Source organism: Symphalangus syndactylus, chromosome 11 (assembly GCF_028878055.3).
Source record: "Symphalangus syndactylus isolate Jambi chromosome 11, NHGRI_mSymSyn1-v2.1_pri, whole genome shotgun sequence".
NCBI lineage: Eukaryota > Metazoa > Chordata > Mammalia > Primates > Hylobatidae > Symphalangus > Symphalangus syndactylus.
Window position 1 is genome coordinate 102311203 of NC_072433.2, and position 23707 is coordinate 102334909.

Consider the following 23707-nt stretch of genomic DNA (forward strand, 5'->3'; position numbering starts at 1 on the left):
CTACTTAATAAATTTTGTCATTTTCTAAAGGATAATGTATCTTTTTCTTCTGAATCTCTAACAATTCTTTATAGTCGATGTTAATATTATACAAGCCATAATTTTCTGCAAATTCATCACTTATCTTTTACTACATAAAGTATTTAAATATTTATTTAGTCAAATCTATCAAATTTTTGCTTTATAATCCCCAGGTTTTGTTTAACATTTTTAGATGTTATAATACCCTAGATTTTATGTGGTATCTCAAAGTAGGACAAATACAGACCTATGAGTTGCAGAAAGCATATTCTATCAGTTTACAAATGCTTTATGAATTAGAAAATATTTGAAGAGCCAGACAAGGTCCTAGGCTAAATGTGAAAATACATAAAAGAGGACGAGAAAAAAGTTGGAGAAGGGGCAGGTGATTTAACAGTCTAACAACTACTGATACACAATAAGCACTGAGAGAGAACAAATAGAAGACACATTCACTAGTCTCCCTTCCAGAAGTTTGCAATTCAGGTGGAGGCAAAAATATTTTAAGTAACTTAAGCAGCAATGACTGAAGAAAAAAACTGGCAGTGGGTTTCAAACCAGTGAAGTCCATGGAGTTGACAGTTTCATGGGAAAGAGAATTCTGATGGTTCTCAAAAGGAGTGGTGAGCTGCAACTCTTATCTCCAAAAAAATGTTTAAACTTTCCCTGAAGTGTAATAAACATAAGAAAAGTACTCCTATAATAATTAAAAAGCTCCATGAACTTTTGCAAAACAAACTCACCTGTATAACCAGCATTCAGCTCAAGAAAAAGTACATGACTAGCACTCCGGAAGCCTCTCCCACTTCCTTCTAGTACTCCCCAAATGCCCAGACTGGTTTGACCTATTTTTGTATTTTGTAAAAATGGAACGATATACAATGTACTTCTTTCTCTCAAAAACATGCTTGTGACACTCATTCAAATAACTGAATGTAGTTGTAGACTGTTCATTCCCATTACTGTATCATTTTCCATGGTGTGAATATGCTAATATATCCTTTATCCATTATACTGAAGATGGGTAGTCTGTATAATTACTACTTCTAGGCTCTTATAAAAAATACTGTTATAAACATGCTAGAACATATCTTTTGGGGAACATGTTTTAATTTCTGCTGAGTATACACTAGAACTGTTGGGTCATAGAACATACATATGTTCAGCTTTAGAAAATATAACCAAATAGTTTTCCAAAGCAGCTGTAAAACTCCTTTAGCAGTGAATGAGAGTTCCAGTTTGCTACATTTTTGTGAACACTTGTTATTTTTCATCTTTTTCATTTTTAGCCATTCCGTTGATTATGTAACAAACAAAATTATTATGGATAATGTGAAACTCCAGATAAGAGCAAATCTCTTACAACACAAGATTAAATAATGAGAAGAAGTATGTAGCTTTTTAAAACAACATAGATATAACAGCGTTATAAAAAACTCATTTCACTAATAAAATGGTAGCAGGAAGTAAACACTTATTAAAGAACAGACCAAAAAATTGCTCAATCACAGAGCCACCAAATAATCCTTAAAAGTAGGGGGAAATAGAAGAAAAGACAGAAAGTAAGAAGCATGGTGAGTAAGTGACCAATGGTCTGGAAACTATAACCTACAGCTTGAGTTCTCTCATTAAATGTTATGGTCCATCCTTTTCTATAAAGACAATAGCTATTTTATTTCAGGGGTATGAGTTTCAGTAAGTTTTTAATTAAAAAATAATATAAAAATATATTTCGGCAAGAACTTAGGGAATAGCTTTCCTATGTGCCACAGTGTGTATATGATTTCCTATCTGTATCATGTAAGATACATTTCTTTAAAAATTGGGCACGTACTTAAAATTAAAAAAAAAATACCAAGCACAGTCTATAATAATTCTACCTTATACCTCAGTCTAATAATCAACTGTTAAAAAAATCCCAGACTTTCACTTAAACTATTAAAAAACATCCTGGCAAAAAGGGAAAACAACAAATGACATGTATTTTGCAAGAGACTAGGACTAAGATGCGGCCTCAGCCACACGCTCCTGGAAAATGAGGACCATAACTTGCAACTTATCACAGCCCTTCTCTACAGGTTTATAAGAGTAGTATTCTTAGCAGAAATTCAATAAATCCTACTTGTCAACATGCTAGATCTGTGACTATTGACCAAACTCTTATACATGCTTTCATTGGGGCTGGTAAAAAAGTGATTAGATATTTATATATTTAATTCTGATAGACCTAGTTCAAAATGCTTAATCATTTTTAATAAGACTTTGTAAATAGGCAGAGATTAAAAAAATTACATAAAAACAAACACTATGAAATTCAAGAATAAAATAGCCACAAACTATGTTCAAGATCATCTGTCAAACAGAGAAAATCTTTCTTTCCAAGTAAAGTTTTAGCTTATTATTTCTCCAAAGTTCACTGGATGAGATTTACATATGATTACTCCAACCAATGAATCACAAAATGGTGACTCTTTAAAGACAGCTAAGTGGTGACCACTAAAAAAACAAACAAACAAACAAAAAACAAACAAACAAAAAAAACAAACAACAAAAACAAGCATGATTTTCTAGGAGTTTATTTGTTTGATGTTTTTAAGGTTAGAATTTATAACACGTATAAGTTATATCTATCTTAGATATTTTATACTTAATAGAGTGAATAACAGTTTATAAGGGCCGGGCACGGTGGCTCACGCTTGTAATCCCAGCACTTTGGGAGGCCGAGGCGGGCGGATCACGAGGTCAGGAGATCGAGACCACGGTGAAACCCCGTCTCTACTACAAATACAAAAAAATTAGCCGGGCGTGGTGGCGAGCGCCTGTAGTCCCAGCTACTCGGAGAGGCTGAGGCAGGAGAATGGCGTGAACCCGGGAGGCGGAGCTTGCAGTGAGCCGAGACTGCGCCACTGCACTCCAGCCTGGGCGACAGAGCAAGACTCCGTCTCAAAAAAAAAAAAAAAACAGTTTATAAAAACTGGTATATTTGCAATTGATTATGTAATTTATGAACTCTGAGAATTCATTTAATTAATCAAAAGTTTTTAAGTGTTAAGAAGTGCAAAAATGACTGAAGCATACATAAGAGCTTTAAGAAACCATTAAAAATGCTAATGAAACATTGGAGGGAAAATAACCAGGAAACTGAAAGAAAACATTTTGATGGCAAAGAGTTTTTCACTGAAAAGACAAGAATTGTTGGGAATGAAAATCAGAGTTAATGCTACAGAACTAATCATACATAAATACTGACTATAAATAACCAACAAGCAGTCATCAAAGTGGAACTATACAACATAGTATTGTGCCACAATTGTGAATCTCTATTAAATTCCAGATAACTCTAAATTGTTTTCTTAAGAGATTATGATCAGATTTGTTAAGTATTGTATTTCAACAGAATGGCAATGCTGCATTACAAGGAAATCACAGATAAATAAAATATGTTAACAGTATACAAGTACTAAGATTTTCTAGTCCAACGCATATTATGTCAGGTACAACTAGTCACACTAAAAATAAAATGCTAAAAACTCACTCACTGTCTTCTGTGGGTAGGACCTGCAGGGAGTAAATCCACTCTATTATATCATCTTTGTTCACCACATCTAAGGAATCCAACATATCCAGCCCGGAGAGTGCAAAAAATGCAACTGTCAACCTAAAACAAAAAAATGTAAAATTCCATCTTAACTATCATACCACTTAAGTCTGAAGTCTTCCTGGTCTAGAAAATAATAAAATCATTCTAATTTTCCGATAATTTAAACAATACTTCTACCTTGCAAAAGCAAAATATATATATATATATATATATACATATTCTTGTAACTTAACACTATCAGTCAAGACTTTTGTTTCAATTTTTCAAAAGGGGACATTTGGGGGTTAAGAAACCAATCCTACCCCATTGACACAAGCAAAACCCACTGAAGCCAGAATATCACCAAACTGAAGGCTAAAGTAGATTTAAAAAAGGATTCTCTACAACTAATCAGTACAAATAGTACAGACATAGAAATATATGAAAATGTCAATTTTCACTAATTTGTCAGGATCAATTATACTTATAGCTTGTATTTAATTCTGGAGGAATATGAGAATAATATCTTAATTCAAAGGTGTTAACAAATAACATGACTTCTTGGGAAAAGATTTATAATAAGCTTTGAGAAATACGAAACATTTGAAAAAATACAAATGTACTTACACTCTATTTTCCCAGAGAGGAGCATTCTTTGGCAGAATGAAAAACTATAGAGCAAAACCTTCCCCCTCTAAGACTGCACACTATAAATCAGAAATCTAAACCTGTGCTTTCATATAAAAATCAGTATCTTACTGACTGCTTTGAACACAACGAATTTGTTATATATAATTCCTTTCATGTTGAGAAGCAGTCTCTAGTATAGCTTGATTGAGTACTGTTACATCATTTCTGTAATCTAACAATTCATATGACTAACAGTAATAAATTAACACTTCAAATTATCTGGTCTAAAATTTTACAGCAGAGCTACCTGATGTATTCTGTAACCTTTTCAATGAAGACTCTAAGAAAGAATTAAGCCTTAATGCCCTGAGGTATCCACTATATGTAACAAATGTACTTCTCTCCTGTGCATCTAGAATAATATTATCTAGAATAGTACTACAGGTTGAGTATCCCTTATCTGAAATGCTTCAGATTTCAGATTTTTTTTTATTTTAGAATATGTGCATATACATAATGAGATGATACCCCACTGGGACAGGACCCAAGTCTAAATATGAAATTCATTTAAATTTCATAGACATATTACACACAAAGCTTATTTTATATAATAGTTTACCAATTTTGTGCATGAAACAAAGTTAGTGTTAAGTACTTATGGGTGGAATTTTTCACTTGTGGCATCATGTCAGTGCTCAAAATGTTTCTGACTTTGGAGTCTCTCAGATTTTTGGATTAGGGATGCTCAATCTGCACCAACTTTAGGAGAGATGAGAAAATAGTGATTTCTTTTTTTTTTTTTTTTTTAGGGCAAATTATCTTTCTGATCCCTGGTGGAAAAAGACTAGCAGCATCCATTAGATAACAGGAGGAGATATCAGAAAGTAATTTAATTCCAACCAAAGCTTAAGGGTAAAAACTAAAACTACAGAGATCTGGGTGCACTTAAAGAATAATAAATATTTGGGAAACATCTTATTGAGAGACTATTACCATGTATTACACACTGAGCTGGGACATTTCTCATATATTATCTCAATTTAATCCTAACAACACACTGAGATCTATTTGAATTAGAGAGGTAATTTATCTAGGTAAGATCACGATTATATTAAGGGCAGTGGAACTCCTTTATGTGGGAAGCAGTGTTGCACAGCAGTTCAAAGCTCAGACTCTGCAGTCAAATTCCAAGTTGGCCAGTTTCACTAGACTGACCACATGACTCTGGGCAGGATACCTAAACTTTTCTAATCAGCTTCCAATAATTATTTTAATCATTACTATACCCTATACAGTTATTGTGCTTACCTACTCACAATAAGCACTCAATAAATGGAAGCCATTATCATTGGTCTTTGCCATGATTTAGAGGGACAAGAGTAACAACGACTTTAGGATCTAATCACAGTCTATAACACTACAGGCCTTTTCTACAGACTCTTGGTTGTAACCATTTTCCCCAGAGGAATGTGCTTCTCCAAACACAATGAACCTTTAGACATGGGAAAAAACCTCTAGATAATAGCAACAAAGTGTGAAAATCACTGCCCTTGGTGGTAATTATGTCTCATGAGATAAGGTCCACTTTGTTTGTATGCACTCAAATATTTACTGAACTAATAGAGGACCAGCGATACTACCTCTAACTCTCCTGGAGAGCTCTAACAGGGTTTTTGGTTTTGATGTAATACATAAAGTAAATGATTATATTTATAGTCAGGTACAATTAAGCATCTACTAATATAGTTTATTAAAGCATTATTAAGGAAAAGGGCAAAAAGAAGACAGAGACAAAAGTGGAGGAAAACATGAAGGACTTGAGGTCAGATAATGGATAAAACAAAGATCTTCCTGTCAGTAAAAGCTATGTAGTAAGAGAATTTATGCAAAAGGCTACAAAAACAAGTTGGCATTTTTTTCAAAATTAAGAAATTCAGAAATGATCTAGTCCATCTCTTCAATTTTCTAAATGAAGAATATAAAGCCCAAAAAATTCAAGTAATTTACTTGAAATTTCAACACTAGACAATCAAAACTACTCAAGAAGTCTAAGTCCCAAAGTGGTATTCTCCACAGGGGTGCTTCTCAAACCTGGCTGCTCATTAGAATCTGCTTAAAAACAAACAACCAAAACACGACCAACATAACATAGAGATCAAGGTCCTACTTCACAATCAAATCTGTGGGTGTAAGGTGGGGTCTGAGCCCTTTGGGTTTGTTTTGGTATTTAACTTCCTAGGTAATTTTAATGTGCAGGCAGGTTTCAGAAGCACTGTTCGAGAACAGTGGTTCTCTGCTGGGAACACCGCCCCTAACAGATCATAATCAAACATTCTTGGTTGTCACAGTGGAGGAGGGAGTTACTGGCATCAAGTGGGTAAAAGCTACGGCTGCTGCTAAATGTCTACAATGTGCAGGACAGGTCCATACAACCAAGAATTTTCTGGCCTAAAATGTCAATAGTGCTGAGGTTGAGAAAACCTGCTTTAAGGTCATACTCTTATCTGTTTATGTTATCTGAATGATCTGTTTGTCATGTTACTTGCTCCTGGATATGAAAGCACTTTATATGTAAGTACCAAACACAAGAAATCAGCCATGTGATGGTATTTTAAAATCTTGCATACTTAATTATTAAGGGCTCCTGAAACTCCAGCATTTTCAAGACTTAGGTTGAGACTATAAGGTTTATGAGATTAACAGAGTTATGGTGAATGGCTTTTGTTTATAAAAAGAGGTCCCATCAGAAATGCTTGGCAGACAGAACCAATAAGTCACTTTGGGGCAAATATCTGGCCCCCTTTAAAATAGTCTGGGAAACCATTCCTCTTTCGATCACATCAGAATTCTCAAGTAGTCCTAATACTGAAAGAGAGAGAATTAAAACAAGCCACAAAAAATACAAAGGAATTCTGGGCTGTGGGCCTCGGAGAGAAATAGTATAATGCAGGGTTTTATGGTTCTTAGATGACTTCTACTTGGGAATAAACTGCTGAGCAACCTGACTCACCACAGGTGTATAGAGGGGTAATTGTGCGAACACATGCACCTAAAATCAAGCCAAAGACGTTATTTTTGCTTTTTTACTTCAGAGAATATCTGTTTATTCTCTTTCTTCTTTTCCCTAGAACTCATTCTAAATCTGCAGCCTGAGAAGTGTAAAAAAGCAAACAATATCTTTCTGTTCACCCCTCTTCTCCCACTCTGAACAATATGTATAAGAAGTTTATCTTACAAGGATGAAAAAGTAACATCCCCCAACCCCCAATCAAGTCTCTTTACCAAAGAATCAATTCACAGACAAGAGGGTTAACCTAAGTGTCTCCAAAAGATGTCAAATATTCCAGGCTTAAGAACACACATACCCCAAAGATTAAATAAGAACAACAACAAGGCTGGGCGCGGTGGCTCACTCCTGCAATCCCAGCACTTTGGGAGGTCAAGGCGGGTGGATCAACTGAGGTCAGGAACTCGAGACCAGCCTGGCCAACATGGTGAAACTCCGTCTCTACTAAAAATACAAAAATCAGCTAGGCATGGTGGTGGGCGCCTGTAATTCCAGCTACTAGGGAGGCTGAGGCAGGAGACTCACTTGAACCCAGCAGGTGGAGGTTGGAGGTTACAGTGAGCTGAGGTTGCAGTGAGCAGAGATCATGCCATTGCACTCCAGCCTGGGCAACAATAGCAAAACTCCATCTCAACAACAACAACAACAACAAAAAAAAAAAGAATGAAAAACAGTCTATAGTCTGGACAGTGGAAAAAAGAACTCAGTCATACTGATATAAGAAATATATTGAAAACACGAATTTATGAGAGTTCACTAGATTCCCAAACTTTGGATCCCTTGTCCTCACCCTTTCTGGTGCAACCCCATCCTTTACCAAGTGTCTTAAACAATGAACTACATTCCTGCCTAGATACCAGATGGGCCTATGACTACATCATATTGCATCTAAAATTATAAATAAGCATCTACATTAAGAAATAAGAACACAAATAAAATTGATAACCATGTCAGTGAAGAGAGAGCCTTAGAGGATACATTAGACTTAATCATGAAGTTAAAATACTAGCACATAGATGCTGCCATAATACTTCGAAACAAATGACTGAAAGACTGCATGAATTCTGGAATTTTAAGCATTATTCTTCATTTATAATTATTTTTCAATAGCTGATTCATCTGGTAAATACTTTTAAGTACAGTCACATACCTGTGGAATTATTTAACTTGTAAAATAGTTCTTCTATCATACTTTTTCAATAAGAAACATCTACTGAACACCTACTACAGACTAGATGTCACGACAAAAATGAATACAGCTTCCTAACCTTAAGGAGGTTACATGTTAAGTGCTATTACATAAATCATCTTCCTTTCTCAACTGGCTCCTTTTGCCTTTTATTCTCCAGACCAGATGGTAGTTCCAATTCAAGAATCCTGGGACTTCTCCTTTTTCTTCATCCTCTCTTTTCTAGCCCTACTTCCACTGCCTCAGCATCTCTCTCCTGGACTACCACATCAGTGTCCTCATTGGTCTCCCTGGTTCTGGAACTGTACCATGTGATATATGGCTATATAAATGACTATTCCTGTCACTTACATGATATCCAACTCATGTTTCTAGACAAGCATACAAAGCTTTCCATGATCTGATGCATGCCTACCTCTTCAGATTACATTCCTACCATATCCCTTTACATTTTGAACCAGTACTAGGGAACTAATTGAAGTTTTCTGCTCAACACTCACTTCTCCAGCTTTATTCTTCTTATTGTCCATTTGCAACAACAACAACAAAACACTGGAACACATTCTTTAAGATTTAGCTTTGGGGTTACTTCTTCCAAGAAGCCTTCTCTAATCCCTGTCTCTCTTCAGGTTGAGCTACTTAGGTACTTCCAGAATGCCCTCAGAATATCACAATTGTGGGGAAAAGAAAGAGAGATCAGCCTGTTACTGTGTCTATATAGAAGGAAGTAGACATAAGAGACTCCATTTAGTTCTGTATTTGAGATGCTGTTAATCTGTGACCCTACCCCCAACCTTGTCCTTGCAAGAGACATGTGCTGTGGTGACTTAAGGTTAAAAGGATTTTGGGCGGTGCAGAATGTGCTTTGTTAAACAAGTGCCTAAAGGCTGCTTATGGTTAAAGGTCATCACCATTCTCTTAAATCTAGAGAAAAAGAAAAACATTTGTCTCCTGCCCGTCCCTGGGCAATGGAACATCTCCAGGTAAAACCCTTTCTGTGCTTTGTTTACTGAGTAAGGAGAAAACCGCCTTTAGGAATAAGGTGGGGCTTGCTGGAGCAATACTGCTAAATGGTTTATGGAGATGTTCGCATATGCATCTCAAGGTAAAGATAATTATCAATAAATACTAAGGGAACTCAGAGGCCGGGGCCGGTGTGGGTCCTCTGTAAGCACAGCACTGGTCCCCTGGGCCCCGCTTTTCCTTCTCTACACTTTGTCTCTGTGTCTTATTCCTTTTCTCAAGTCTTTCGTCCCACCTAACGAGAAGCACCCACAGGTGTGGAGGGGCAGGCCACCCCTTCAACAATCATTTTGTCTAGTCAGGGGATTAGCCATATCAGAATCATCTGGGCACTTGACAGAAATGCAGCATCTCCGGCTCACACTCAGCATCACACTCCTCAGCTATTGCAATATACTTTAACAGGCTGCTTCATGCAACAACGCACCTCTTTCGTCTACCATTAGATTTACAGTTCCCATAAAGTAAATTTCTAAGACCTTAGAGGTTCTCTGCTGCTCCTACACATAAAACACCATAGAGACACTCTATTAAGACTTAATAACTTTACAGAGGACAGGGATGCACAGGAGTATTCATCTAAAAATACAATGACCCAGGCTTATGCAATCAGAATCTACATTTTAACAAGATCCCCAAGTGATTCACATGCACATTAGAGCTGGGAATCACTGCTGTAATAACTGCGTATTTGTTTCTCCTATAAGGCAAACAGTCTCTAACTTTAGCCTGCTTTAGAACCACCTGAGATGCTTGTTATAATGCAGACTCCCAAGGCCCACACAGAATCCAATGAAGGTCTGGGAAGGGGCCCATGTATGTGCATTTTTATAAGCACATACGAGTCATTACTTAGAGCCTCCCACCACTACACTTTAAAAGATGTACTGCTAGACTGTGATATATTTAAGATAAGGCGGCCGGGCATGGTGGCTCACGCCTGTAATCCCAGCACTTTGGGAGGCCGAGGCAGGGGGATCACAAGGTGAAGAGACCAAGACCATCCTGGCCAACATGGTGAAACCCCATCTCTACTAAAAATACAAAAAATTAGCTGAGCATGGTGGCACACACCTGTAGTCCCAGCTACTTGGGAGGATGAGGCAGGAGAAGTGCTTGAACCCAGGAGGCGGGGGCTGCAGTGAGGAGAGATGGCACCACCACACTCCAGCCTGGTGACAGAGTGAGACTCTGTCTCAAAAAAAAAAAAAAGATAAGGGAGGAAATGAAAGAACAAAGTAGTTGCAGAATGGGAGGCAGCAGAGAGGTTACAACACAGGATACAGAGGGGAAAATAGAGGGACATGAGAATACAAAGACTAGCTAGATTGTAAATGCTTTGTGAAATAAAAGCTAACTGCCTAAACCCTTCTTCTAGAACAGTGGACTATAAAAATAACAGAAAATTGTCACTACTTTGTTCCTTAATAAAAAGGACTACTCTAATTCCTATTACCCAAATACAAATGGCAACAATAACTCATAACCACACTAAACTCCCTAAACTACTTATAAAAGAAACCTCGTAATAAAGCTCCCAACCCAAGATTTAATATTCACTTGGATTATAAACTAGTAACTATCATTTTAAGAAGTCAATATAAAAGAAAAATCTCTGATGAAACAGCAGACAATACAGTTTTTATCTCCATAAAATCATTGTCACTAGAAAAGTAAAAATTATTCCTATTGGTCAGGGTAAAAGAAACAGGAAAATAAGAGTAATTTTGCCAAAATGGTGAATCAGAAAATAACTCTCTAAATATCCAGTCTAATATTAGCCTTCTCAAAGCTTTTTCATACCTATTGGCAAAAAGAAATGAACAGAGGAACACCTGAATCATTAGTTTAACACCGTATCTCTGTAACTAGACACATGGGGAGGCACTCTATGAATGACTGTGGAATTTAACTGCAATACCAGGTAAGACTTGTGGCTTGCCCAATGTACTGATTTGTCTTAAAAATCAGCAGAAACTTTGTGACTAGTCACCTTTGCTGAAAAGGTTGGAGTTTCTTCACAAGCATTTTAAAGTCAGTTATGAATCACATGCACCATAAAAGAACTTAATGCTAAAGAAAATAAAGTCTGTGAGTTAGGAAAGAGAAAAACTTAAAATCACTACAGAAACTGACATATGCAGTTATCTTAAATGCGGTTAAGTGGGCTATAAGAAAACCAAAATGATGTAAAAATTCTATTCATGTGACAAACATTAGACAAAAAAGGATACAATATTGCTTAACCAATGCACCAAGGTGTTATATAACACCTGGTGTCGATCCTATGCTCATACTGAAGTTAAATAAGTCAGAAAGTTTGTGCTGTTTTACTTATGCTGTGAATAGAATTACACAGTTTAATGCCAATGTGCATTATTCTATATGGATTTGTCCAAGCTAGAATTTTATAGAACAGGCCAAACACATTGGCATCTTGAAAATGCAATCACAGACTTATAGTGATAGCTGCAAGCGAAGTTCAACTGTTTAACAATCACAATTTAATCAACTCACAGGACTTATACACTGCATGTATCTAAACAGTGTATGTATACGATAAATATGCACATTATGTATCAATAACAAAAACAGGGTGGAAGACTTTTTATCCAAACGCTTTAAATTCACATAAAATGAACCCCTATTAAGATATAAATGATTTATCAACATTTTAAAACATCTCATATCACTACAATCATAACCTTTCGGTTTGGAAATCTGAATCTTTCAGTGAAGGTATAGGCTCCGCTAATCGATCAACACCTATGAGAGGAGGAAGGAATATAAACGTTTCACCCTTTCTTTTGTAAGAATCTGTTCATCCTTCAGGGCTCAGCTCACATTATTCAACAAATATTTCTCAGTGCTTCTCAGATACCAGATACTATTTAAGGTCCTAGCGCAATGCTGACCAAAAGGACTAAGCTGTTGCAAATGTTGAAATAGAAACAATTACCACTGGCCAATATGGCAACTGAGCACTTGAGATGTGGTGGCTACTACCAAAAGAATAACTTAATTTTTAATTTGATTTAATTAATTCAAATCGAAATAGCCAAATGTGGCTAGTGGCTACCAGATTGGACAGGGCAGCCCAGTCCCAAGTATAGAGGTAAACAAAATAGACAAAAATGTTACCTTTGTGAAGTTTATAATCCAGTGTAATAGAAATGTATTAAACAAACCAATAAATACGTAATGTAAGGTGGTCATTGGAAGTGGTCCCTTTAGGAAGGGTGTTTAAGGAAGGCCTCTCTGAAGAAATCTCGATTATGTACATGCCTGTCTATATACTCCTATGAACACTACACTAACATATAGCACAGAACTCTATACAAATGCTTGTCTTGTTCAGCTGTACTTTGGCACCTACCATAATTTAGTTCTTGACCAAGTGTGCAGAAGTAATCTGCAAAGCTTCCCAAACTGATCCGGTCATGCAGTGTTCAAAATACACCAACAACTCAGAATTTAGAAAATGTGGGGAGAGAATACAGCAAAAACAAGCTGCTCTTTCCTCCCATTCAGTCTCAAGCAGCTTTTGGGCCTCACTTCAAAACACAGCAATGCGAAGCAAAGATCGCCTTCTCCTTTCTTTCTTCTCATCCCCAGCTTTTACTGTAAACGAAGTCGCTTAGCCTCTGCCGCATCACACTCTTCAGCTATTGCAATACTTTTAACAGGCTGCTTCACGCAACACCGCACCTCTTTCGCCTACCATTAGATTTATAGTTCCCATAAAGTTTCTAAGACCTTAGAGGTTCTCTGCCGCTCCTACACATAAAACACCATACAGACACTCTATTAAGAGTTAATGACTTTACAGAGGACAAGGATGCACAGAAGTATTCATCTAAAAATACGACGACAAACTTTGTCCTTTTCCTTTTACACTCGGAAGTAATGAGGCAAAGCGACAGGCTATGGGAGGGGGTAAAAAAGCAGCTCAGTTGCCAGAAATAAAGGGAAGTGAAAAAGGCGGAAACTGGAGATTCTACAGCCCTCGACGTACAGCCTTCCAGACCTTCCCACGGTACGGCGGGAGAGTGGGGGTAACCTCAAGCCCGCTTGAAACCAGTCAGTGCCAAGTGGGCGGCCGCTCAGCCCCCTTCCGGCGCCCAGTTTACGGTCCGACTCCGCCGCGCCTTTCCGCTGGGGCCTGGGCCTTGTGCCAGCCTGGCTGACTGTGCCACGACTTACCTGCTTGTCTCGAGTGAAGAATAGCGCTCTGGCAAAACCTGGAGGCAGCGCTGGAAAAATCGCACGTGCCGATCCCGCAAGAAATCCAGCCGCTCTCCCTCACCGCTCCCTGCTAGCCTCTCGTCCTCAGTGGCCGCCATGCTGCTCCGGAAGCGACGTCCGCCGCGACCCGGAATCAGTGCCCGCGGAGAGAAAGAACCCTCCTGGGCTGACTCAGAGGTGCCGGGTGGGGGAACCTGCGCCCCCCGCAGACTAATCCGGTATTAGAAACCGCTATCATCTGGGTCCTGTACAGCACTTCCTCTCTCCGATATCTCCCTAGCTAGCGCATGACCCTACCTTTTCTACTCAAAGCCCTCGAGGCTTGTAAATACCTCGCAGGCCTTGTGAAAATCCAGTCCACAAATCCCTCCGTCAGAATTTTTATCTTGGGAAGCGCAAGGTCAAAAGCATCAAGTTCGCTTTGAGACAATTCTGGCTCTGTAGAACCTGAGGATGGTATATCTGAAAACGGGGATGGATCAGTATAAACTTGCTAACAGATTCATTTTTGGAGGGCCAGTTTTAAGCTGAACGGTTAGGGAAGCAGAAAAACCAGTGAAGATAAATGTTTATTGACACTACAAAAGTTCAGAGACTTTCCTAATCATAATCCTTTCTGGATACCAGGAATCACTTAAAAATCTGTGTATAATGCCCCCAAACATATACAACATGTATATTCATACCTGTATATGACTGCTTGCGTCATTCTTTTACAAATCTTACAGATTTTACTTTCCTTGAGTCGACGTGTTATCAAGAATCAATGGTGCATCAATCTGCAACAGCAAAATAAGCTCAACATCTTCTCCAATTACCTGCATTCTAAAAAATTTAAACATGCTTCTAGTTCTTTTTTCCAAAAATAGGGATTTAAGTTGTTTTAGCCGTTATACTATGCCCTTTAAACGTTCATGAGGCATTCCTGAGTAGCGGGTGGGGGGATCCACTCAATAATATCACTAAACTAGGTTCCGTGTAATCAACTTAGCTAATAAAATTTTGGGTATGACTTTGTTAGCTTTCTTAGAAAATGTAATTCTTATACTCTATGGGCTGGGGTAATCTTACACTTATTCAACAATCCAAAGTGCTCTGAATAATTTCTGGTACTATTAACTACTTATTCACAGGTATTCCTGCATGTCTTTACGAAATACTGCAGTAGCAAACAGCCGGAGACAGATTCTAGGCTGTCCTCGGTACTTCCCTACAAATACGGAGCTCACATCCTTGCCCTTCAGGTGTGCCCAGTCTGGAGTTTCCACTGTTAATTACAATTAAGATCTCTCACTTAGCACACATACCCCCAAATGCCTGAAGATTTTTAAAGTGGAGTCTTATACACGTTTAACTTACTGGAATCAGCTATGGACACTCTATACGTTCTCAGAAAATTAATTCTAATAAACATGGCCATTAACTTAGGGAAGCCAAATATTTCATCTGATTCTCAGCTCAAGGACTAGCAATCTGATCCAAATCTAGAGGAAAAATTTGCGATGTGGGACTCACTGAGAGATAACATAGAATACCTCCTAGGTCGGTAAAAGGCTTTCCATGAGTGATTTTATCCATACGAGATTTTTGGCGTATGCATAACAGAATGGGAATGATAGAACATCTATATAATTGAACATTATTTAGCCATTACATGATGTTTGAATTATGCAGAAATGTACGAAAATATGTGTAATGCAATTATAGCATAGTAATTAATGTGTACTATATGACTGTAACAATTTAAAAATATGTACGTATGTTTTTTGAAAAAGTTACCCTGGAATTATGGGTACTTTATAACATTTCTTCTTTAGTGTTTTTTCTATATTTCTTATTAATGTACTTTTTTTGTTTCCAGGCTTACTTCACTTTATTTTTCTTGTACAACCCTATGTTGTAGCTACCGCTGGAGCCTGGGTCCTCTGCACGGAGACTCTGGTGTGGGTCTTGAGGAGGTTGTCAGTGAATTCCTGATAGGGAGACTTGGTGAATACAGTCTCCTTCCAGAGGTCAGGGGTCACCCTGCTGTAGGCCTTAGAGATGGCATCAAAAATGACCATGACGAAGTTGCCCAGGATGGCAGTGCAGCCCCCGGCTGAGGTGTAGCAGTCATTGATACCAGTCATCATCAGCAGCTACTTGGCCATGGGGGCCAAGATGATGCCAGTGCTCCTGGGCGCAGGGATGACCCACGCCAGCACAGAGCCCTGGCAGCCTGTCACCTTGCAAGGGATGGTGTGGGGCTTGCCGATCTTGTTCCCCCAGTAGCCTCTGCGCATGGGCACAACGGAGAGCTTGGCCAGGATGATGGCCCTACCGATGGCAGTGGCCACCTCCTTGGAGCACTTAACACCCAGATCAGTGTGGCCATTGTCCCCGATGGCAACAAACGCCTTGAACCTGGTGTGCTGGTCGGTGCAGGTCTGCTTCTGCACTGGCATGTCTTCAAAACCTCCTCCTTGAGAGAGGCCCCAGGAAAAAGTCAATGATCACAGACTCCTTGATGGGCAGGGAGAAGAGATAGATCTCCTCCAGGGACTTAATCTTCATGTCCTTGACCAGGCGGCCCAGCTTGGTGACAAGCATCTCTCCTTGTCCTTGGTCTTGCCTCCGCGAGCTCCGCGGCTGGCCCCGGGCCCATCCATGGCCGCGACCCGAGTTCCCCATCCCAGGGCCCCCGGGGCCTCCAGGCCTCCCAGGCCCCCCGCTGCACCGGCATCATCCGCGATTTGGTGTTTTCTCAGAGGAAAAGCTAATGTACTTTTTAAACCAGTACAAGAAATATTTAATTGACATCTTGTTTATGAACCTGTAACTTCTATGAACTCTGTAACTGAAGATATTTGTGTTTATCTTACATCTTTTATATAAAGGATCTATATAATAAATTCACCATTTATTTCAGATTCAGCTAGAAAAACTGATTTCTTCAGAGGAACTTCCATAATTTTATTTAAAAAAATAAAAATAAAAAAACAAAGCCGTAAGAATCACATCATCCAGAATGCTTACCTTAGATACAGGAATTTGAAAGCTGCATTTCGGTGCAACAAAAAGCAACATGTAAAAAAGCAATATGTAAGAAACATTTTCTGTATCTTGTAGCTTCTCAGTTCTGCTTTTAATTTCCTCATCTTGCTCTATGTTTTATTTATGTATTTATTTTTTGAGATGGAGTCTCACTCTGTTGCCGAGGCTGGAGTACAGTGGCACAATCTCAGCTCACTGCAACCTCCGCCTCCCAGGTTCAAGCGATTCTTCTGCCTCAGCCTCCCAAGTAGCTGGGAGTACAGGTGTGAACTACCACACCAGGCTAATTTTTGTATTTTTAGTAGAGATGGGGTTTTACCATGTTGGCCAGGCTGGTCTTGAATTCCTGACCTCAAATGATACGCCCACCTTGGCCTCCCAAAGTGCTGGGATTACAAGCCTGAGCCACTGCACCCAGCCTCTATATTTTATCTCTGAACTACTTCAAATCATTACAAAAAAGTTTTGGAAAACAAGTAACAAAACCAGCACTCCTGTTTAAGGATCTTTTATGTCAATTTTCTCATTCTGCACCAATAACTGTACAAATCAGAATTCAGTTTCTAAAATTTGGAAGCCATCTACTTTGAATATTAACTGTAAAATAAGAAAAGATTTTGACCGCTAGTCATAGTACATTTCTGAGTCATTTAACCTAAATGCATCACATTAACAATGAAAGATAAAGATAAAGATAAACAATGAAAGACAAAGATTATCTAAGATAAAAAAGATTTATGAGAAATAAATTTACTGTGTTTTTATATATATAGTATCTTTCCTATGAGAACAAATTAAAGTTAGAAAGGAATATTTTATAATAGGAAAAGTTGAACTGTATTCAATTACATTGTGTTTTCATGTATAAAAGTTTAGAAATTTAAGAACTCTTTTGACCAAATATGTTAATCTAACAGCTTTAAAAGATCTTATTCATTCATTCCTTCATTCATTCATTTTAGAGACAGGGTCTCTCTCTCTCACCCAGGCCGGAGTGCAGTGGTGCCATCGTAGCTCACTGCAACCTGGAACTCCTGGGTTCAAGTGATCCTTCCACCTTATCCTCCCAAGTAGCTGGGACTACAGGTGTGTGCCACCATACCCAGTTAATTAAATTTTTTTTTTTTTTGTAGAGACAGGGTCTCCCTGTGTTGCCCAGGCTAGTGTCAAACTCCAGGCCTCAATTCTCCTACCTTGACCTCTGAAAGTGCTGGGATTACAAGCATGAGCCACCATGCCCCACCTAAAACATTTTACGTGCCATCAAGGGAAATCACAGTATTCTAAAGCTGGCTTATTTCAGATGATGTTTCAGAACAAAGAATTTTCCTATTTTGAGGCAAACAGAAGCAGAAAAGAAAACTGCATTAGTCAGGAAGATGTGAAAGACACAAATATTTTATAAATCTGTGAAATCCAGAAAGGCTGAAGGAAAATTTGGAATTGAAGGAAACCAAAAAGATTATATCAATAATACAATTAATAGGGTATATGAGAGACATATTTTTAAAATAAATATTCTCTATATAAAACAAAGCATGCTTCAAACAAATCCAAAATATTTATTACACAAAAATGTCATAACTGACAAACTGCCAATTTGTTAAACATAGAAAAAGTACTAACATTTCATAACTCTAAACAAAAACCACTTTACCTTTTTGTTAGTCAAGCTAACTTAACTCCAAGTTATAAAAGTTACAAAATTTTGGTTTAAAAAATGTCATTGTATGATTGTTCCAATTTATTTTGCTATGCTATGACAAAAACAAAATCTCTTGGAAATATCTTCAGTATTTAAATTGAATAATGTTTCTAACATTAACTTATTTAAATAACTTTTACATCAATAATAGGCCAACACATATATTAAATACCTTCTTGGTAGAAGCAGGAATACTAATGACAAAGCCTCATGGAACTTAATACCTCTCAATTCACAATATAGCACAATAATCAATCTGACTAAGCTATTGATATTTAAAGAACATGGTTAGTCACTCTCTCCCTGGTATAACTTAGTATGTTAACATTCTTATCAATTTCATTATCTCATACTCTTCTCTGTATTCCTTGTCTCCAGGTTGGAATAGCCCTAAGGAGAAAAAGAGAAAAGCAATTGTAAATATATAGGAAATTAAAAAGAAAAAAACCCTATCTGATTAAATGCTAAGTTTAAAATATATATATAACCTACCCTGCATGTTGTTTGGCTGGTTCATATGGGCATGTAGGTTTGCAACCCTCATTAAGGTTTTATTTCTGGCTCTAGCTCTCAAACTGATTGACAGACAAACCAATCAGTTAATCTACTGATTAATCTATCTATCTTTCATTCATTCTTTTTCAATACTACTCTCCTTATAAAAATAAATATTAATGTGAAAAAGGCAGAAAATGGCATCTACTAACATGAATGTAATATCTAATAGGGCATCAGGTACTACTTTTACTTATCGATTTATTTATTTTTTTGAGACGGAGTCTCACTGTTACCCAGGTGGTGTGATCTCGGCTCACCATAACCTCTGCCTCCCAAGTTCAATTGATTCTCCTGCCTCAGCCTCCCGAGTAGCTGGGACTACAGGTGCACACCACCATGCCTGGCTAATTTTTTTTGTAGTTTTAGTAGAGCTGGGGTTTCACTATGTTGGCCAGGCTGGTCTTAAACTCCTGACTTCGTGATCCGCCCTCCTCGGCCTCCCAAAGGGCTGGGATTACAGGCGTAAGCCAGTGCACGTGACCTACTTTTACTTTTATCTACTGTTTATTTTTAAATCAAAGTGACCTGAAAGGCAAATATATATATATATTTTTTTCATATATATGAAAAAATATGTATATTTACATATACATTATATATTCTTATATATTATATAAATATGTTATATATTTATATAAAAAAAGATTTAGGTAAAAAACATATTATATACTTATATATTTTCATATATATATATGAAAAATATAATTTACATATAGTAAGTGCATAAAATATGAACACGCAGCAATTAAATTACTAAATGAACACCAATTCTAACTCTTGCTTACCTATGTGGGATATGTAGAAGTGGCCCAGAGCCTGTTGGTCCTATCTTTTTGGTTCGTTCTTCCCAACCTTTGGTGGGTTTGTAAAGCCTAGAGGGATCTCTACTAACATTGTTTTCAACCTGTAATCAGAAGTAAAATAGTACCAGCTAATTATACAAACTCAGTTTGTCTAGTAAATAAGTAAAAGCCTTACTGCAGTTTTAAAAGACAAAGTTGATATTGGTTAATAAAACCATTAATAACCTCAGTAAACTTCTCATTGGGCTCATAAAGCTAAAAGAAAATTTAGACTACATCAATCTATTCATAAACTGTTAGTTTATTTCTTTTAGTTCTATTATTTTATTCTATTCCTATTTTTCTATTTCTATTATGAGAGAAATGTAATGCAGCTAAGTATGCTAGTGATATAGCCAGACAAAAAATTTAGGATAAGTAACTACCAATAAGTCTTCCATTTTATCCATGAGGGTCACCAACATCTTTAGCTCTGAGTACTGAAAGAGAGATTAAGCAATGCTCATAGCTGCCATTGATCTAAAATAGAGCTTCATATAGAAACAAATTTTTAAATGACAAGTAGGGGGAACAATAATTCAGAGTGAAAGAAAACGGTGTCATAAGGTAAAATGACAGAATTCAAATAATGGTTGCTTAAATTGTACCAAGTAATGCTTGCTAATATGTAAATAAGTATGAAATTTAAAGTACATGTTATAGAAATAAGGTGAGATATAAAGGAAATAGATTTGATGTCAGTATCCTTACAAATCAAGGAATTAGGATAATAACAATGAAAACAATCTCGGTGCAGAGTACCTTTTCTTTTAATTTTGCCAGTCTTCTTTGTTTTTGTGCTTTTTCATCTTCCTTTGCCTGTCTATCTCGAATTTTCAATTCAAGTTTCTGTAAATCCTTAAAAAAAAAAAAAAACCCATAGCATTAAGAAAGCATTTGAACTAGAATTTGTTCAAAATTTAGTTGTTCACAAGTAAAATTAAATTACCTTACCTATCAATATTCCTTCAATATTAATTCTTTCCAACAAAGCCTAAGAGCTTTATTTTCTCTGAATATAAATGTTAACACATACACATCCTTTCTGTATTATTTTATTTTAGGCATCTCTTGTTTTACTTTAAGTTCAACCTAAAACTCTCTTTTAATAGGTGGGTTAAGCCCATTTTCATTCATCAATGCAGGTATGTCTGATTTCAGATCTCTCTTATTATTTTGTATTTTCTGTTTTGTGGGGTTTTTTTTCTTTTATTAAGTGTCCTGCTTATTTTTGGGGTGTATGAGGAGGAATGGAAACTTTTGTTACTTAGGAAGATTTTTATAGATGAACTAAAAGAAATGAACTAAAATTTTCAGTATTAATGTGCTTTGTCTGTGTTTTTGTCTGTTATTTTTCTTTGTACCTCCCTTAGTTTTTGCTTTACAAACATTGCTGCTATATATTTTGATGCACATAACAATTCATAAATTATATCTCATTTGCACCCTTTTTCATTTTAAAGTCCCCTTCCTTGTCTTAATACTTTTTGGAATGAATTCTGCCAGTATGTCTTTATTAGCATTTTTCTTGTATATGTTTGTTTAAAATCACCTTTAATTTGACCACCCAGCAATAATCTCGATTCCTTTAAGAAGACAAGTATCTATAAAGCACTTAACTCTACGGTACAGAGGTGCTCAAAAAAACACACCACTAATGCAAACACACCACTAATACCCTCATGGAGCCTACATTATGGTGGGGAAATGAACAAATAAGCAAGTCATCAATATGGTGAAGCCAGCCAGTTTGGCAGAGAAGACAAACCATTCAGTCTTGCCTATGGCTACCTTTCTAGTCTCATCATCTGTTGGTTCCCCTTTCCTGCTGAATGCCCTAAGAATATTGAAGTGTTAATAGTTTCCATCACGAACCATACTGTTACACTCTTTCAAGCTGCCATTCATGCTGTTGCCTCTGCTAGGAAGGACCTCATCTTTTCTTCCCTTCTTCAAGACTCAACCTAAGTATTACCTTCTCTCTGCCACTCATAGCTGTGGTAGTGCCCCTCCCTGTACTCCCTCCTAAGTACTCTGTCCATACCTCAATCACCCCACTCTTTAACACATTATACTGGAATCTCCTACTTCCACATATCTTTCCCAATAGACTATAACCTACTAGAAGTTAGGGAGCACGGCTTACTCATTTTGGTATACTAATGCTATATACAGGTCCAATATACAACTACTCAATTTTTGCTGAACGGAATTTGGAAGTAATACCTCCATGTGTAGTGTTTAAAAATTATTTAGGAAATAGATTTACTCACTCTTTCTTGAAATCTGGAAATTTCATCAGCAGCATTTTTCCTTTTTTCTGCCTTTTCTGCCTTTTCCCTTATCTCCTTTTCAAGCCTCAAAAGTTCTTCCTGTTCTTTCTTCTGCTGGGTATAACTTTCTAGTAGTAATTTTAACTTAAACTGGCGCTGGCGTTCTTTCTGATGTTTTTTCTCTTTCTCTTCTTCTTCTTTTAGCTGGGAAGCACATTTCATTGACATTTCTATACTTTTCTGTTTCTTCCAAGCTTCAACTGCCAATTTCTGTTTCTTTCTTTGTTCCTCTTTTTGCTTTTGATTATCCTCTTGTTTATTATGAAAAAGCATAGGTGTGTTGTCTGCCTTTTCCTTTAACTTGAAAATTTCCTCCTTTTTTTGCTGCTTTTTAGTTTTCCAACTCTGAATTGACTAAATAATTTTTTTAAAAAAAGAAAGCAAGAGAAAAAAGTTTTTTAATAGCCAAAAGTATTTTAAAATACATCAATTCCATCTTTCTAGAAAGAATGTTGATTGCAGGATGCTGGATGCTTAGGTTTTTCAGCTTTGTTTTATTTTTAACCAAGGCCATTTTTTTCTACTTCTGTTTTTTTAAAAATTGCTGTCTCTTAAAACTCTGAAAAATGGGTTATCCTTTTGGCCTTCCTCTTTCTCTCTTAATCACCAAGTTCACAAGGACTACAACTCATGAATGATCCTTCTCCTCTTTACCTGCTTTTTTTTTTTTTTTTTTTTTTTTTTGAGACAGAGTTTTGCTTTTGTTGCCCAGGCTGGAGTGCAGTGGCACGATCTCAGCTCACTGCAACCTCTGCCTCCCAGGTTCAAGTGATTCTCCCGCCTCAGCCTCCCAAGAAGCTGGGATTATAGGTGCCAGCCACCACGTCTGGCTAATTTTTTTGTATTTTTAGTATAGATGGGGTTTCATCATGTTGGCCAGGCTGGTCTTGAACTCCTGACCTCAGGTGATCCACCCACCTTGGCCTCCCAAAGTGCTGGGATTACAGGTGTGAGCCACTGTGCCAGGCCTACCTGCTTCTTTTATTTTCATGGGCAACATGCCCTTTCCTCTAATCATCTCATTTCTGCTTCCAAATTCTCTTTCTAGGCTTAGAATACTTTCTGAGTAATCTTTATCTGGCCAAATATCAGAAAAAGAATTAAGAGTAGGGTGGTTGAAGATTGGGTGGAGCCAAGATGGCCGAATAGGAACAGCTCCGGTCTCCAGCTCCCAGCCCCAGCGACACAGAAGACGGGTGATTTCTGCATTTCTGCTTGAGGTACCGGTTTCATCTCACTAGGGAGTGCCTAACAGTGGGTTCAGGACAGTCAGTGAAGCGCACTGTGCGCGCGAGCCGAAGCAGGGCGAGGCATTGCCTCACTCGGGAAGCGCAAGGGGTCAGGGAGTTCCCTTTCCTAGTCAAAGAAAGGGAAAACAGACGGCACCTGGAATATCGGGTCAGTCCCGTCCTAATACTGCGCTTTTCCAACGGGCCTGGAAAACGGCACACTAGGAGATTGTGTCCCGCACCTGGCTCGGA

The 23707-nt window shown here is 37.6% G+C and overlaps 2 protein-coding genes and 1 pseudogene across 5 annotated transcripts in view; all 3 read right to left on the reverse strand.

Moving 5' to 3' along the window:
* The window catches only part of PGGT1B (protein geranylgeranyltransferase type I subunit beta), a 53486-nt gene extending 39562 nt beyond the window's left edge, over positions 1–13924 (reverse strand). Inside the window, 2 exon segments of the mRNA XM_055298610.2 lie at positions 3561–3679; positions 13714–13924. Coding sequence (XP_055154585.1) covers positions 3561–3679; positions 13714–13853 — 259 coding nt within the window. The 5' untranslated portion in view covers positions 13854–13924.
* Positions 13925–15456: 1532 nt separating this feature from the next.
* On the reverse strand, positions 15457–16425 carry LOC129493142 (small ribosomal subunit protein uS5-like; annotated as a pseudogene).
* A 1743-nt stretch (positions 16426–18168) lies between these two features.
* The window catches only part of CCDC112 (coiled-coil domain containing 112), a 33668-nt gene continuing 28129 nt past the window's right edge, over positions 18169–23707 (reverse strand). For 2 of the 4 annotated variants that reach the window (XM_055298912.2, XM_055298915.2), the window contains exons 7-11: positions 22167–22580; positions 20656–20751; positions 20280–20333; positions 19837–19955; positions 18169–18883 (exon numbers count right to left, since the gene is read on the reverse strand). In XM_055298912.2, coding sequence (XP_055154887.1) covers positions 18841–18883; positions 19837–19955; positions 20280–20333; positions 20656–20751; positions 22167–22580 — 726 coding nt within the window. In that variant the 3' untranslated portion in view covers positions 18169–18840. The remainder of the gene's footprint in view (positions 18884–19836; positions 19956–20279; positions 20334–20655; positions 20752–22166; positions 22581–23707) is intronic. The other 2 variants (XM_055298913.2, XM_055298914.2) reach the window with 2 other exon arrangements.